The sequence below is a fragment of the Chelonia mydas genome, chromosome 1 (assembly GCF_015237465.2).
Source record: "Chelonia mydas isolate rCheMyd1 chromosome 1, rCheMyd1.pri.v2, whole genome shotgun sequence".
NCBI lineage: Eukaryota > Metazoa > Chordata > Testudines > Cheloniidae > Chelonia > Chelonia mydas.
The window spans coordinates 135,585,111-135,602,660 of NC_057849.1; the positions used below are offsets into that span (position 1 = coordinate 135,585,111).

Below are 17,550 nucleotides of genomic sequence, written 5' to 3' on the forward strand. Positions count from 1 at the left end.
TAGTTAGGTCCCACATTCACGAGGAGCTGGGTATTCTGCTTCTCTCTTCCTCGTTTCTCTGGTGTGAGGGTGTCCAGTGCTGCCTGGAAACGTGGCAAGAAATACTTTTTCTCTGTTTGCTGGTTCATTGGAAAAAAAATTGAATTTATGGAGGTCTAGTTATTGGGTGAGATAGGATAGTGTCATCTGACCATATTGCAGTTGATTAGACCATTTGACAATCAGCAGGCTCAGCTCTTTTCTTCTTGTCTCTATCTCTCCCGCCCTCCCCCCCCACCACCACCACCAATCTGTGACCTACAGTATTTCTGTTAAGCTATAGCAGCCAGTGCTCTCTAGGCTTAGATGTGCCCAATTATCCATGATTAATGAATTGTAAAACCTTGCCTCAAAACTGACCCGAAATGATTTTGACTGAAGTGTTCTGATTTTTTCCTGACTGATGTTTTTATTTTGAAAAATAATACACTGTGTAAATGTGATTCAGAAAGAGAGTAATTCATCATTGTCTCTGGGGAGTGCAGTGATTCACTTTCATAATTTAATTTGTGGTTCAGCTATTCAGGAAATAGAGTTCATACATGTGATCACAAGAGACTGAACATATTTTATTACCAATGCAATCAATTATGTGTTTTCTTCCTGTCGTCTTCCCTTTCCATCCATGATAAATTCAGGTGGTTTAAAGAGCATCCTTATTTGTAATTGCTGAAATACAGTACAACAGAAATGATTTCTTGGATTTATGTATGAAGAGGGTTATGACAGGAGAGGGGTCATGTGGATAACAGACTCTTTCAAAGGCAGAGGGTTTTAATAACCTTGAAATATCAATTAACAGTTTTGGTATGTTTTGTAAAGGAGCAATTCATTTTCATTTTTAACATTAAGAAGTACTGTCTGCCCATATTTTCTCTCTTTGGTTTTCTGAGACTCTCAGCACTTTCTTTCTGGTCTCCTATATTTTCCTCTTACATACTTTCTCCCTTTGTACCCCCTCTCCTCCACACACATTAGTGCATACTTCCTTGCAGCAAATAGCTTGGGAGACAAGACCGAAGATTTCTCATGAGGTCAATGAAACTGCCAGCAATTGCTTTAAGCTCCTCTTTGAAACAGCACCTGACCCAAAGTCCATTGAAATCAATGGAAGTGTTTCCATTCACTTCAATGGGCATTGCTTCAGGCCCTTAGCCTTTTCCTCGACCTTTATGATTTCTTGACTCAGAAGGTGGGGGAAAAGCCAGTCTGGAGTCTGGGCCTCTAGTACATTGCAGCTAGACCACTATGGTTGGATATTTAGGCTCTCAAAACATTTGTCTCTAGCATCCCAACATGAATCTGAAATTCATTGTAGATTTTGATGATGGTGAAAACTGAAGCTATCGAACTGTAATAGATTTTTCTCTTTTCCTCCCCGATGTTTTCGCCTTTGTTTAAAAAAAAAAAAAAAAAAAAAAAAAAATCAGCTTGAAACTGTCCGTGAAGATCCAACCAACTCAGAGCCGTTGATTCTCTTTGATGTGGCGACCTCTGTTGTTGAGCCAGTCGGTGACCAATTTTTTTTTTATTCTACCATATTATTGTCTATGTGCACTAGAAAGTATTATAGTCACAATCATGGTTAATATAGAGATTGACATTTGTTCATATTTTTTCAAAGCACCTACACAATGGATTTGCATGTTACTTCCACTGAAATCTACAGGAACTGTGCTGCTAAAAATCCACATGCTACTTCATAAAATAGATCTCTAATTCCTAACCATGAATTCAGTCCACATTTCTGTACCCACCATTATGGGCCTAATGGATTGAAACCTGGTCTCATGGGCCTGGCTGTCAATAACAGCATCCACAGGCGTCGACTGCGTGGATGCTCCAAGGCTGGAGCACCCATAGGGAAAAATTAGCGGGTGCTCCATACCCACCGGCAGCCAAGCTCCCCCCGCCTCCTCCCTTGATTGCACTGCGTTCCTGCTCCTCCCTCTCCCTCCCAGCACTTCTGCCCGCTGTCAAACAGCTGTTTGCCGGCTCTCCGGTAGGGAGGGGGAGGAGCAGGGGCACAGCGCACTCAAGGGAGGAGGCGGGAAAGAGGTGGAGTGTAGGTAGAGCAGGGGTGGGAAGAGGCAGGGAAGGGGTGGGGACTTCGGGGAAGGGGTGGAATGGGGGCAGGGCTGGGGGCAGAGAGGGGTCGAGCACCCACTGGTGGGAGCAGAAGTCGGCGCCTATGACAGCATCAGTAAGCATGTGAAGAATTTTGGGTTCTGGCATTGCCTTGCCCACTGAATCCCAGGTACTGCTGTTACTGAGACAAGTAGCAGAACAGCTCCCTTTTTGGTGAGATAACTAGCAGAGATTATAGGAGTAGCAAATGCCCACATTATGGGTTACTACTGTAATCAAAGAAGTTGACCTCATTTGTCAGAACTGGGTTAAAGTTCCTGGTCTCTGCCCCGGAGGCCTGAATTGGGATCATGGAAGTTGTGCCCTATGGACCCCAGCTTTCCCCACTTCAAAAGTATTCAGTGAGAGGAAGGAGTAGGCCAGATGTCAATTAACTCATCAGGAAGATTTCCTCACGCACAAGAGGCACAGGACAGAGAAGTCTGGCCCCAACTTTGACTAAAGAGGCTATTCTGATCATTGTACTGTTTCTGGTGGAGGGGAATTTTCAACTAGTGTAAAGCTGATAGAGTTGGCTCCCCATGCCTTGCACAGGGGGCACATCATCAGAAAGAAGAGGACAGAGCAGAATTCTGCTCCAATATGAGAATTCTCAGCTGGCTTACGGTCCCTTAGGCACTATAGCCAGCTGTTGCAAGTTATAGCTGCCCCAGGCTGCCCTTTCTAATGTCAGGACTGCAACTGAGGCAGCTTGAGAAGCAGGAGGCTATAATTGTCTTCATAATGACCCTCCCCACTTCTTCGAGTGTATCTGGTGCAGGAGAGAATATTGGGCTGTATTTCTGTTAGTCCGTGTGCTTAAACATTTGACTATGGAAGTGTTTGTGCATATTTGATACAGCAATCTGTATAATAAATCAATCTTTTTTTCTTCTGTGAGAAGACATCGGTTGAGGAGATGCCTGATAAATCTGCCCTGACACAAGATGCAGATAGTGATGACAGTCAAGGTATGAGAGCAAAGTGTCTTGTCTTTTTGCTTCTTTCATTAGGTTTTAGATGTAAATAAGCGCTTTATACAATTCCCTTTGCTAACAGAATCTGTGCAAATCTAGCTTCTCAGTCAGTTATGCATTTATGTAAATCTGAAAGAAAGGTTTGTAACAGTAACCAAAGAGAGGACTTACTGACAGCAACAGAGCTGAAGAAAAACAAAATGATGGTCAGTTATTTTAAAATGAACCCCTGATATTTGCATAACCTTTAAAACCCAAATACACCTTCTAAATGTATGTTGGTCCAAATAGGCCTAATGTCATACTTTTTGCCTAAGACTTCAACAAGAATTTTGCTTGAGTAAAGAGTGCAGGATCTCGACTTTAAAGGTAATAAAACGACCAGTGATGATTTCTTTTAGGCCTGCCTCAGATCTGCCTCATTCTCTGTAGCTGACATACTTAGGTAACAAGGACAGCCTTTAGGTATGTAATGATCCCATAAGGATGAAGTTTTGCTTTATGCATATTTACAAATTGTTTTCTATATGATTATGGAAATCTACCTCTTTTTCTTAGCCAAGGCACAGTTGCAGGCATGGAAGGTACACTTGGTCTTATTCTTTAAGTTATTACTATAAATGGGATTCAAAAGAAAAGGGAATATTCCATCAAGGTGCTGCCCGGAAGGAGAACTCCCAGATAGAACCGGATGATTTTTTTGTCAAATAGTAAATTTGCCAAAAATGCACTTTTGAGGCACTGAAACTTTTTGCGAATTTGCCTAACTGTTTCAAGGGGGAAAATTAAAATGTTTTATTTCTGCTTTTTGGTTTTGAAATGTTTTGATTTTTCATTTTGAAATGGCATTTCATTTTGAGATTGTTATTTTAAAACACCCCAAAATGATTCGGAACAAAAAATTCATTTTGGTCAAACTAAACATTTTGTTCAACCGGAACAAAATGAAAAGCTGAAAAAGTGGGGTTTTTTTTTCCGTTTTGCATTTTGTTGAGGTCTAACGCAATGTTTTGTTAAAATGGAAACAGATTTTTTTTTCCCCCAGAAATTTTTCGGTTTGGCCTCTGAACTGAAAAATCAATTATTTGCTTAGCTTTACTCTTGAGGAGTCAGAATTCTGTAGCTCAGGATGTTTTAAGCGAAACAAATTCTCATTCATTTCCATCATCTCACAGGTAAATCAATTCTGCATTGTCACTTAATTGTATATTTAAACGTATATAATAGTGGAAATAGAGATGGGAATGAGTCCACATAAATTCCTTTTACTCAGGACATATTGCAATGAAGTGAGTTTCATCCGTAGTGATCCCGTATAATACAGTTCTCAGCAAAACGAGTACAGCTTTTTTGGTTGGTTTTTGTTTTGCTCATGTCCTTGATGTGGGATGTTTTAGGTGTTGGTGGAAAAGGAATATTGTGATCTAAACCTTTGCTAGAGGAGTAAGCCCAGAGAACCGGGAGCTCCTGGGTTCTGATCCTGGCTTGGTTGCTGACTCACTGTGTGCCTTTGGGCAAGTCACTTAGACCCAAGTTATCAAAAGATTTTGAATGCCTCAGTTTTTAGGTTTCTAGCATGAGATGCTTAGGTCCTAACTTTCAGAGTTATTGACCACTGAACATGCTCAGTTCCATTAACTGGAGTTGCAAGTGCTCAGCACCTTTGAAAATTGTGAACTCGGTCTCTCAAGTTAAACACCCAAAAGCTGAGGCACCGAAAATTTGTGATCGGTTGGCAGCTTGGGCCTAGAGCTCTCTGTGCCTCACTTTTTAATTTATTATTTATTATCATTATCATCATCATCATCATAATTAAATAAAGATAATAGTGACTTCACACTGTTGGTATGAGGAATAATTTACCTAATGTGTGTACATTTCTTTTCAGCATGTATGAAATATTATTAATAGGGCCTTAATCAATGTTGAGAGCTATTGACTTTTGTTTTCAAGTACATAATTAATTTAAAATAACTTTCAATTTATTTTTAATTAAGCTCTGAACATAAGCACTACTGCCAAAACAATACCAAAGGATTTTAAACCATCTCAACACTTGTCTGTCAAAACAGGTAAGAGGAGAAAATTTTCATGTTTTTTAAAAAAAAAAAATTATATATATATTTTTAAAGAACTTGTCAGCTAAACAATTTTCTTACCAAAATAAGCCTAAGTTTGTTTTATTATTTCATTTCACTGGTAATGTTCCTTTCACTCTAGTGATAATTTTTTATAATAAAATTACTTTTAAAAAATGATCGCATGGGTTAATGACCGTTATTTGCAAAATTCATCCAAATTAGGATTTGAACTTGTCAAAAAGGTTCATCTACTGTACCTTTCTTCTGATTTTTATTTTTTAATGGAATTAAAAAAATCTTTTATTAATTTCTTAAGCACAAAGGACATTCTGTAATATAGCATATTGTAAAGTTATATTTTTTTCTGTACATTAGATTGGTAGAAGTTGGTAATAATATAACTGTTGATGGAAATCCTTCCCAAACACAAAGTAAACATTATATCTTGCCAGTAATGATTCTGAACAGTCTTAATTTTCACAAGAGTTGAGTAGCCATAATGCTCAGAAAAGTCAATGAGTGCTTAGCAATTTTGAAAACTAGACCTTGTGACAGGAATTATGGTGCTATAGGACTGGCTCCACAGTTCAGGCTGGAAGTAGCTTTCCTTTCCGGTAGCTACCTTCCCTTCCCCACCCCTATCATCTGAGAAAGTTTTATTTCTGGAATGGCATGTGTCAAAAATCGCTTGCTTGGTCCAGAAACTTCATACTTGTTCTGTTCATTTAACCTCAGCGAGAACTGGTGACTTTAAAATTAACCACCCAGCCTTCCTAAAAATATTCCTTGCAGAACTCTGAATATTTGAAAACTTTATCAGGTCTCAGTAGAGCTTATAAATCTCAGTGGTTAACCATTTAGGTATTAGTGCAAATCTGGGTTTGCCCTTTTAAAAAAAATTGAAGTTTCTCATCCTTTTAATCACGAAGATATCCTTGATTAAGCAAACTAACCCCAAGAGCCCGTCTTAGCAGTTGTGCCTTAAAATTCAAGTTTATGGCCCCTCAACAGCTGTGTGCCTCATTTCTGACTCTGTTTTCCTGGCTCCTTCCCAAACACTTGGTAACTGCCAGATTCCCTATCTTGAGCTCATGTTCTTGACTGATTGCTTGGTCTCCTGCATACATACTTCCCTCTAGGGAGGAAGAGTTAGTGGCAGAATCTTCATCTTTCTCTCTTTGTACTCCCCCAGGGATTTCTGAATTTCATTTTAGCAGGACTCCTAGCAGTACAGCTATTGCTTAGGAGCAGGTACCTGTCAGTCTCCAGCACTCGGGCCACGCCAGGGCCAGCAGCCTCTTCATCTCTGAGTCGCCCCTCTTAGGCTTCCCGGCTACGGAGGCTGCCGTGCCCTGGGCTTGGGCCACCCAGCTCCCCCCGAGTGGCACCCGGTTCCTGCTGCTCTCGGCCAGCAGGTGCGGGGCCCCAGCCGAGCCCAGCCCCTTGCATCTCCTCCGCGGTGGCGCCCCCCTCCCGCGTCCTCCCGGGCTGCTGCGGTGGCAGCGGCTGGGAGCCTAAGAGGGGCGACTCAGAGATGAAGAGGCTGCTGGCCCTGGCGCTGCCTGAGCGCTAGAGACTGACAGGTACCTGCCCCTAAGCAATAGTGTAAAAAAAAAAAAATTGGGGCACAGCTTTGTGATGCTCCCAAATCTTGGCGCCCTAGGCGGCCGCCTAGTTCACCTAGTGGTTACACCGGCCCTGCGTGCAGGGCTCTAATTGAGATAAATAGGGAAAGTTCAGTTCTCTCTTGGAGTTGTTGATTCAGGCTGTCTGCCTGTGTTATAAACTCAGGAAGGACAGCATTTCATTGGTTCACATTTGGAAGGTTTTCTTCACTATCATAAAGATTAGGAATTTGAAGCCAATGCAAACTGTTTGATTCAGCACCTTTGCAAATCGGGCCACTTATTTAGGTGCCCCTATGAAATTACATTATTGAATGTGGGCATCCACCTTTAAAAAATTTGGTCTTTAATCATTTCCAAATGACAGCTTAAATTCTGCTCTTGCTGCTTAAGCCAAGCAAGAAGCAGCTCAGTGTGTTGCAGACTGTGTACGAGTGTTTTAGGATAGTCAAGAAATACTCGCAAAAAGAAAAGGAGTACTAGTGGCACCTTAGAGACTAACCAATTTATTTGAGCATAAGCTTTCGTGAGCTACAGCTCACTTCATAGGATGCATTCACTGGAAAATACAGTGAGGAGATTTATATACACACAGAACATGAAAAAATGGGTGTTATCATACACACTGTAAGGAGAGTGATCACTTAAGATGAGCTATTACCAGCAGGAGAGCCGGGGGGAGAAAACCTTTTGTAGTGATAATCAAGGTGGGCCATTTCCAGCAGTTAACAGGAACGTCTGAGGAGCAGTGGGGGGTGGGGGAAATAAACATGGGGAAATAGTTTTACTTTATGTAATGACACATCCACTCCCAGTCTCTATTCAAGCCTAAGTTATTTATGTCCAGTTTGCAAATTAATTCCAATTCAGCAGTCTCTCTGTGGAGTCTGTTTTTGAAGTCTCTTTGTTCTAATATCGCGACCTTTAGGTCTGAAATCGAGTGACCAGAGAGATTGAAGTGTTCTCCGGCTGGTTTATGAATGTTATAATTCTTGACATCTGATTTGTGTCCATTTATTCTTTTACGTAGAGACTGTCCAGTTTGACCAATGTACATGGCAGAGGGGCATTGCTGGCACATGATGGCATATATCACATTGGTAGATGTGCAGGTGAACGATCCTCTGATAGTGTGGCTGGTGTGATTAGGCCCTATGATGGTGTCCCCTGAATAGATATGTGGACACAGTTGGCAACGGGCTTTGTTGCAAGGATAGGTTCCTGGGTTAGTGGTTCTGTTGTGTGGTGTGTGGTTGCCGGTGAGTATTTGCTTCAGGTTGGGGGGCTGTCTGTAGGCAAGGACTGGCCTGTCTCCCAAGATTTGTGAGAGTGTTGGGTCGTCCTTCAGGATAGGTTGTAGATCCTTGATGATGCGTTGGAGAGGTTTTAGTTGGGGGCTGAAGGTGATGGCTAGTGGCGTTCTGTGATCACTCTCCTTACAGTGGGTATGATAACACCCATTTTTTCATGTTCTGTGTGTATATAAATCTCCTCACTGTATTTTCCACTGAATGCATCCGATGAAGTGAGCTGTAGCTCACGAAAGCTTATGCTCAAATAAATTGGTTAGTCTCTAAGGTGCCACTAGTACTCCTTTTCTTTTTGCGAATACAGACTAACACGGCTGCTACTCTGAAACCTGTCAAGAAATACTTGTTTCTTCCTTTCTCTTTTCAACCACTTTAACATATTAGCACCATTTACTGCATGGCTTTCAGTTCAGTCTTCAGCCTCTAAAGCAGACCACCACACTTTAATTTTCCAAATCTGAACAGACTCCAAGACATTAGATTACAGCCCAAAGGTCCAGAATCTGCATTCTAAGGTTCCAAAAAAAAAAAAAAAAAAAAAGGAATTGGGAATTGCTAGTGTCCCTGACCTTTCTTTTGTGTTTTTCATGTGAGATGCAGGCTTATGTGCATTGAGGCAGTGGACTGAAGTATTGTTACATTTTCTGGAGGTATCTGTGCAACTAATGATTGCACATACAAATAAACTGTTTTTCTTATTTAGGAGAAAAAAACCAAATAGTTCTCCCCCCTCTCTCCCCAGGCTGGGTGTCATGGAATCTTAATCTTGAATTTCCTGACTTTCACTTGCTTAAAAAAAGGCCTTGACCATAACACTGCATTGATGTAGTTCTTTATTTAATACAATAATCAGTTCAAAATAGGATTCTGTCTTCTCTCTATGTCCTCATGTTCACCTCAACAAAACATCATTTGAGGACTCTGATGTCAACCTTCCATAAAGTTTTGTGGGGGGGATCTGAAGAAAATATAAATATTCTAAAAATATGGTTCACCTTGAAGGATATAAAATGAGAAGGCAAATCTTTCAAAAATTATACATATAATTCAATAGTTATCATTAATACTGTTAAAATTGGGTCATATGATTGTAGAAATCTGTTGCTAAAATTGTATTCTGTGGGTGTTTCAAACCTAAAAAAGGATATTCATTATTGTTCATTGTTAATGGTAATTCCTTCTCCTCTCTTCTTTTAGTTGCTAGTAAGAGTTGGTTACACTGAGTCAGTTTGTTGATGACATTAATCTACTGAGAGATTCGTTCATAAGTGGTTTTCTTATTGAGCATTAATCACTACCAGTTGCATCTGTATATCCTCCACGCAGAGCCTCAGTCAATAGTGTACAAGCCATGCAAACAACTTCTCTTGTGAGGAAAAAGTGCATGTTTGTGGATCTACATTATGTTGCCTGCTATCTCATTTGTTCTGCATGTCTGTAAACCCCCCAACTGGTATGTGCATACAAAAGAATAATACAAGCCATTAAAAAGTCAACATTTGCCAATTGCTACCACAGATAGAGCCTGTTTAGGAAAATCTATGGTAAAATCAGATAGATATTGGAGTGTGGTAATTGTCGCAAAATACTGATTTTTCTGAAGGTAACAAATAACACTGAAAGTCTCTCCCTAGTACAATCCCTCTGGGTTCTCTTTAGCATTCTATCTAGTATAACAATTTTTTTAAAAAAGGAACTTACCTATCTTAGACTTTTAAAATTGTTTACACTGGTGTAATACCCCAAGAATCTTTCTTTCGGGGAAGTAGATTTGAAAGCAAGCACAAAGTGACATTTCTCAAAATTACTTTTTGTTTAGAGAAGAGACTAATAGAAAGGGATGTACATATATAGGGAATGGTTCCAAGAAGGTAAATCATTCACTGCTGTTTTTCATGTCTCATAAAACAAGAAAAGTAAAACTGACTAAAGGCAACAAATTTAAAATCAATAAAGGAAATACTTTTTAAACAACTCTGAAACTGTGGAACTTATTGCTACAAGATATAACTGAAGCCAAGAGTTGGAATAGCCAGTCTCAGTGGGACTAAAAAAAGAACTGGAGGATTTATGTGGGTAATGAGAACATCCACTGTTACAGAAGGGGAGTGAGGAGTGAAAACAATTGAATCCTCATTTATTATGCAGGGATAAACATCACTCTGACATCCGCCATTTGTTTGTAATTAATTCTAACTATCTACCATTCTGCAGATAAAGAAACCTCTTCTTTTTTAAAAAAAATGTTTTTAACAAGTAATCTGTTGGTTTCAGTTGTTCAGGAATCGAACACACTCAAGGCAAGACCAAGATCCAGGTACTTGTTTCTATTTCTGTCAAAGAAATATTCCCATCTGAAGAGATCTTCAACAGTGTATTATTTAAACATCAAACTGTTTAGGAGTGAAGGTGTTGGTGTTGCATTTTATTAACTGTGGTGGAAATAGAAGCCAGCCTAATGTCATGTAGGGAGATCCGTCATCATCCCATTTCAGGAACAGTCTCAAGACTTCATCTAATTAAAAGTTGCATGCTACATATGGATAGCAACATTGGACAATCTAGAGAGCACCAATAATGGCAGCATCTGATGCGCCTGACTGTGTCCTGTCTTTTGAATTGTGTACTATCACATCTAACAGTAACCGGTTGGTGTGTAGAAGAACATAGTGTATGGTTCATATAAGAATGTGGATTAAAAATGAAAGCTGCTAAGGTTGGTTACTTGCAGGGAATGAAAAAGGCAACTCATGTCTGAAAATATTGTGTAATCCAAAAATACAATAACTGGGTTAAGCATTGTTTTTGGCTGATCAGCATTCTGGTATGCCCACATCTTATATTCTACTTTAGGCTGTCTATTTCAGCCAGTGAGATTAAGTACTGTAGTGCTTCATTTCTTTCTCTAATGTATTGAATGTGTAATCATGAGTCTCTTCCTCATAAAGCTTATAATTAATTGAACAAAAAGGAGGAGAAAAAAGTAGCCTGGCAGAGGAGGAGGATATACCAAAGAATGGGAGAAACTAAAAGAAATAAACACTTTGAAATTAAACTAAAGACTGTAGAGAACAAAATTATATGCTTGACTGTTTAGAGTTTGTTTCAAGGGTTGTAGATGTAGCCTCTAAAGCCAGAAGTTGTAAAAGTACTAAGCAGACTTCTCTGCAGCAGATGTATTTTTGCTCCCAAAATGGCAGTAAATTGAGGGGAGGGAGGGAAAGGAATTTGACTGGTCTACTACAGCAAAGCAGTACACTGGTGCTGCAGACAGATAATATTTGCAGGGCAGAAGTTTGATATAATTCAGGGTTGGAAAAAAGTATTGAGAGGGGAAGAATATGAATTTATGTCTAATCAGATAGTAAAGTGAGTAGTAGAAAATTAAAACAAGGAAAAATGCACTTGGGACGGGTATGCAAAAACTGGAAATGAATTAGTCGGAGAAGAGGAATGCAAGGTTGATGTGATGTGATAAGGAAATTTTTACTGCTGGAGAGCTGAGTTTATCCCCAGAGGATATGAGTAGAGCTGTGTAAAGGACAGAATTTCCATTTTGCAAAGGATTTCGAGGTTTCAGAATTTGGCTGTTTCAATTAGGAACAAAACCTGAACATTTTGAAATTCTCTGCAGATGAAAATTCAAAAATTTCCCTCCCCTCCTTTTTGATTTTGTATTCTATTACAACAAATGTAAAAAATTTGGAAACGAAAAATGGAAATGTTTCATTCAAATAATGTTGCAAGAGGATATTGACTATTTTAAAACTAAAATTCCTGCAAAATAGACTGCATTTCGATTTTGATAGAACTTCATATTGTGACAGAATATGGTTCCCTTGAAGTTTATAAGACCAACTCTAGATAGGAGTTCTAACTCTTAGCCTAGTTCAATCTATAGAGATTCATGCTTTTAGTTCTGGAGGTCCCCGGTTCAATCCCTGGTGTCAGTCAGTATGGTGGCCTTCAAGTACTGTAGCATTGTATTAACTCTGCAAGGCCAGATGCATTTTTGTCTCCTAGGTACTACTTTACAGTTCTTTACTGCATGAATGATAAAGTATAAAGCTGTCTATCCCCCTTCCCCCCCAATATATCTCCCCTTCCATTGTTTATTGTATATATTTGGAGTACAATATTTTAAGAGCCTAATCCAAAGCCCTCTGGCTTTAATGGATTTTGGATCAGGTTTTAAAGGAGTAGGGTTGGAGGATTCTAAACCCTGGGCTGAAAAATGCAGTGGAAGCAAAGGCAACGTGTTGCATGTGAACTCTGAAACAGGTTGGGTTTTACCTCATATGTTTATTGGTTTCATCAAAAATATAAGATTGAAGTTGCCGGCGTCCAACCTGTTAACAAAGAATTGTCTACTAACTGCTGCCGATTTGGCAAAAGCTGCTGATCCCTTTACCCGTTGGTTGGAGTTTTTGCCAGTTGTAGACGAATCTTTTTTTGTCTTGCCTGCCATGCATAATGCGTTACAGTAAGTATAACACTTCATGTTGTCAGTGCTGATTTGAGTAAAGTCTGCAGCCTTGCAGAGAAAACTTGTGACTCCAACAGCAGAAAAATATTGGGCTCCACTCAAGATAATGAAACTTGTTACAAGTGTTTAGAAAATACATTGGATAGTGCACAGACAGTATCACGAAAATGGATCATTGTGAATGGTGAATTCAAGTGATACATATATTGCTCCTAAGAATAGACAGTCACATTCCAGTTTAAGGCATGGTAATGTGAGTTCAGATAGTTTTGCCCTGTTGTCCTACCACTTAATTATTAGTTTAGACCCCCAAATTACCAACTAGCTAGGTCATGGGCTGAAGGAAACTCATGTGATCTGAACCAGACAGTTCAGATTGTCTCTGCTGCAACACATTTAGGGCAAAAAAAACCTGGGCTTGTCTAGGCTGCTTGCTCAAGGAGGTACAGATTTCTCCTCCCTGAGCCAGAGAGGGCAGGCAGTGTTTCTAATACTGCCCTCCCGCAGGAATTCCATTAGAGGAGGACAGCTTTTTAATTTCCCCAATGGTCTGTTGGAACCCCATAAACAGGTGCTGTGAGGGTGAACTGAATAAGACTGGGCCCCTTTTTGGCCATCCTGCTCAGCTGCAGACCCTGGAAAGGAGATGGGATTGTAGGCATATTGCACTGTTACAGATCCTTTCAGGGGGATTTTGCATTGCTAGCAGCCCTGTGCCCCGGTGGGTTATGCTGGCAGAATCCATCAAAACTGCAGGCTGCAAGTGGTCTCCTGCCAGGATACCTTGTTGTTTGAAGTACTATAACTTATGTTACAGTTAAATGCAACATTTTGGCTACATTTCTTTATTTTTGTGCTTTTCAGAATTCAGCCATATTGTAGGAAATAAATATCATAGCAAAAATGCTTCAGAAGCAAGTTAGCACTTTTAATATACTCCTAGTGGCAGTCAGAGCCCAACATGTTGAGAGTTCAAATTAAAGTTTATGGAGAAGGAGAGGAAGAAAGTCAGTAGAAAGGAAAGAAATTTTCACTCAGGTGTATTCAAGATAGTTACTACAATTATTCTGCTGTTGGCTGAGGTCACATGACCCTCAAAGTTAAAGGAGTGGAGCCTGAAACTATAAAATTAAACATTGAGGCTAAAAGGCATTTTTAACACTTGTACTAATTCTGTGGCTTGAAAAGTAACCCTCCCTCTCTTTAGAGCAATAATACCCTCTGTCTGTGCCATCTAATATTATATCCCACCACCATCAGCTGTCCTTTCAATCCATGAGGCAATGATTTTCCACTGTAAAGCTCAACTCCAGTCAATATTTACTACATTTGTATAAATGAATAGTCTAAAAATATCAGTTGATTTTATTTTCCTTTAGGTCCTATTCTAGCACATCTATTGAAGATACAATGAAAAAGGGGGAAGAGCCCCCTACACCCCCACCAAGGCCCCAGAAATCACATTCCAGAGCCTCCTCCTTGGACCTAAATAAAATCTTCCAGCAAAACACACAAGGTAAACATTCTTATTGCTTATCACTCAGGTACTACTGTGATAGGTGCTTCAGAAATACATCTATTCTAAATAGCTAGCTATCTTTAATAAATATTTACATACACAACTGTTAATGTTATCAATATATTTCTGCATCAGATGAGAGATATATATATATATAGAGAGAGAGAGAGAGAGAGATATGCGTCAGATGTTGAGACTATTATCTTTATATCTATCTATCTATCTATCTATCTATATATATATAGATATATAATTTTTTTTCTTTGCTGTTCACTGAGGCTATGATTCAGGAAAGGATTTCTTTTCAGGAAAGCAGAAAGTCCCATGGATGCAAATGGGATTTAAGCACATCCTTAAGTGCTTTTCCTAAATAGGGAGGCACTTAAGCACATAGTTTAATAGCTAAAATATTGTTGTCAGAAAACATGTATGGTAGCACAACATTATTTAATGTTATTAAACAACAAAAAAAGTTCAGTATTGGTGTCAGCAAGTAGTAAAATTATACAATGCTGGTGCATGCAGTCTGATCTTTTCTTCTTATAAAACTGTTCACTGATGACTAAGCTTTCAAGATAACACATTTTTCAAACATAGCCCAGCAGTTTTTGCAATGAAAGAAAGCAGCTGGAACAGCTTTAGTGTCTTGAAGCAGAAGTTTTCCAAAACTGATTGAGCAAGATATCCTTAGGTACAGTTTTCTGCCCAACATCAGTTGTACAGGCCATTGGTATATTTACTCAGGGGAAAATAGGTGCATTTCTGCATAGGTTTGTACATAAAAGGATCTTGCTTTGGTTCAATAATACCAATATAAGACTTGGGTTTTTTTTAAATGAGATTACTAGCTCCTTGCTTACCACATTGTCTTTGGTTTAGCACCTGACAAAATTAATCCTCTTTGCTAGGTTCACCATGTATTATTTTTGCTGCCCTTGGCACACAGCGTGTTGGTTTACGTGTGCACACTTATATGTATTGTTGAGCTTTATTCATTCCTGGAAACATAACGCTATGTTTCAAGTACAAGCAAAAATGTCACTTAAATACTTACATGAATTGGCAACATCTTTATCTCTTCTTTATGCCCTCACTTAGATAAGAAACATGTCCATTTTTTCTCCAAGGCTGTACATAACATGGTCCTGGAGAAAGGGTGTTCCAGGGGTGACCTGGTGCTCTGTCACGTGGAAGGGGGGAACATCATGGAAGGGATATTCTTGCCTTTGGGCTATTTTTGGACTCTTTTTGTAGTGGCCTTCATTTCCCAGTTTGGGTAAGAGGCTCTGAATGAGAGATTTTCCTGCTTTCTGGTCACTGGTAAAAAGAGCAATTTTGCAGGCTAGGTGATGGTGCAGTGAGGAATGTTGGTGTTCCTGTTAATGGTTGCATCCTGAAGCAGCAACAGTCCCTGTTTGGGGAAAGCTGGGAAAGGAGTGGGTTTGAAAAATGTGTCATTCACCAGGATTGACCTCACACTTTCAAAAGTCTCTGACACACTGCTGTTTGGGCTCCTGGAACAAGCCACAGGAGGCATGCAGCTGATGGTGTTGGTGAGTGTTCTCTGTGTGTTCTCTGTGGATACAATGTGCTTTCCCTCTTGTGTCATTGCATGTGTTGGGAGTCTGCCTTCAGATTCTTCCTATGGACTTGAATTTGGAAATAATATATGGAGAATAGCACGGGCCAGCAATGGTTGAAGTATTCCTCTGAATTTTGGCAGATGTCGTGGCTTTAAAAACAGTCTGCATTGGCTACCTGCTGTCCAGCTGCTCACAACATTTTCTGCCTATCAAATCCATTGAAGAGTTTTCTTCCGGACTGCAGTCTGGGCTAACTTCTGTGTTTTTGGCAATGATCGGAGTCCATGTTACAGCAATGCAGTTATCTTTGAAATGTAGTGCTTTTGTATAGTATAGTCTGGAATGCATTTTATTCGCTGTTTAATTTCAATTCTTCATTACAGTTCTTTAATTAATGCCTGTGTGACACAAAGGTTATTTGTTTTGGGAAGACAAGCAGCTTTGGCCAAGTACTGTAGTTGCAATCATCAATAAGATTCCTGAGTAGATGGAAGCAGGAGAAAATATAATTACAGATTAAATGTGTGTTGTATCATCCATCAAAACAGCCACATAAGTATTTACAAATGAATTTGTGACTGGCAGCTTCAGTTGCTGATTTACTTTTGGAACTCAAGTCCCACTGAGAATATTCTTGCAGTACAAGATATGTGGAATGCAGGCACCATTTCTTTCCTGGGTGTGTAAGCAAACAGTCAGTGGACTCACTTCTTCTAAAACTACTATTGGATGTTGGTTTCAGCCATAGTAGTCAGTAACTCAGGGCCAGCATTTTGGTTGCTCTACCTCAGTCTGTGTAAATTAAATACCATGTTTTCTTAGTAAGAATTGGTCAAGGTTTTTGAGCTTTTATTTTTATTTTATTATTTTATCTTAGCTTATGTAGGTTTGAAGGCCAGATCACAACCTACTATTTATTTTATTATTGCTGGGCAAAAAATGGAAAAAATTTTCATGAAAGTGTTTGCAAAAAATGTCCCCTTATTCCATGAAAATGTTCAAATTTCAAAAATTCTTGACCAATTCCAATTACTCGTAGACTTTAAGGCCAGAAGCGACCCTCATGATCGTTTAGCTGACCACCTTCACATCGCAAGCCACAGAACCTCTCCCACCACTTCTGTAATAACTTCTGTAGGCGTTACTGCAATCGAAGGTGGATGTCAATAATATCTTGGGGCTCCATCTTGCTAGGCTCTAGGCACACACAATGAAATGTTGATGTCTCCTCCAAACAGTGTACAATCTAAGTAAAATAATTCTTTTGTGGAGGAGACCCTTTAAGCATGGATCTTCCCTTCCCCATATGGAAAAGAGGGTCAGTGGCTTTCTGCAGAGACTTCTGAGGGTCTGGCAATCCACGGAAAGGAAGAGATGGACAGTGGCTGGGGCTGGGGGAGTGTGATTGGGGCAAGAGCAGGGACGTACGTGGGGTTGCTCATTGTTCCCCCGTACCAGCATGCCCTTAAGAGTTCCTCACAGAAAACTAATGCAACCAGAAAATGTATTTGCCACATTTCTGTGGATTTGGGATTTACCACCATCCATACTGTGAAACTCTGGGTGCCACCAGCAGCTTGGGAATGCTGTAAGAGCCATGCTGCAAGGTGGAGGGAGTGTGCCTCCATGTGGGGGGATAAAGGATGAAGCTTAATATAAAACAAGCCAGGGCAATAATCACAGGATCGTAGGACTGAAAGGGACGTTTAGAGGACATCTAGTCCAGTCCCCTGCACTCATGGCAGGACTAAGTATTATCTAGACTAGTGGTTCTCAAACTAGGGCCGCTGCTTGTTCAGGGAA

General features: G+C 39.9%; 1 protein-coding gene across 22 annotated transcripts in view; it reads left to right on the forward strand.

Moving 5' to 3' along the window:
* Positions 1–17,550, forward strand: part of REPS2 (RALBP1 associated Eps domain containing 2) — a 144,687-nt gene that overhangs the window by 83,951 nt on the left and 43,186 nt on the right. For 8 of the 22 annotated variants that reach the window (XM_043537886.1, XM_043537885.1, XM_043537884.1 and 5 more), the window contains exons 10-14: positions 1,470–1,547; positions 3,071–3,137; positions 5,141–5,215; positions 10,434–10,476; positions 14,025–14,161. In XM_043537886.1, the coding sequence (XP_043393821.1) occupies positions 1,470–1,547; positions 3,071–3,137; positions 5,141–5,215; positions 10,434–10,476; positions 14,025–14,161 (400 nt within the window). Of the gene's footprint in view, positions 1–1,469; positions 1,548–3,067; positions 3,138–5,140; positions 5,216–10,433; positions 10,477–14,024; positions 14,162–15,887; positions 16,880–17,550 lie in introns of those variants that run through there. The other 14 variants (XM_043537891.1, XM_043537898.1, XM_043537890.1 and 11 more) reach the window with 3 other exon arrangements.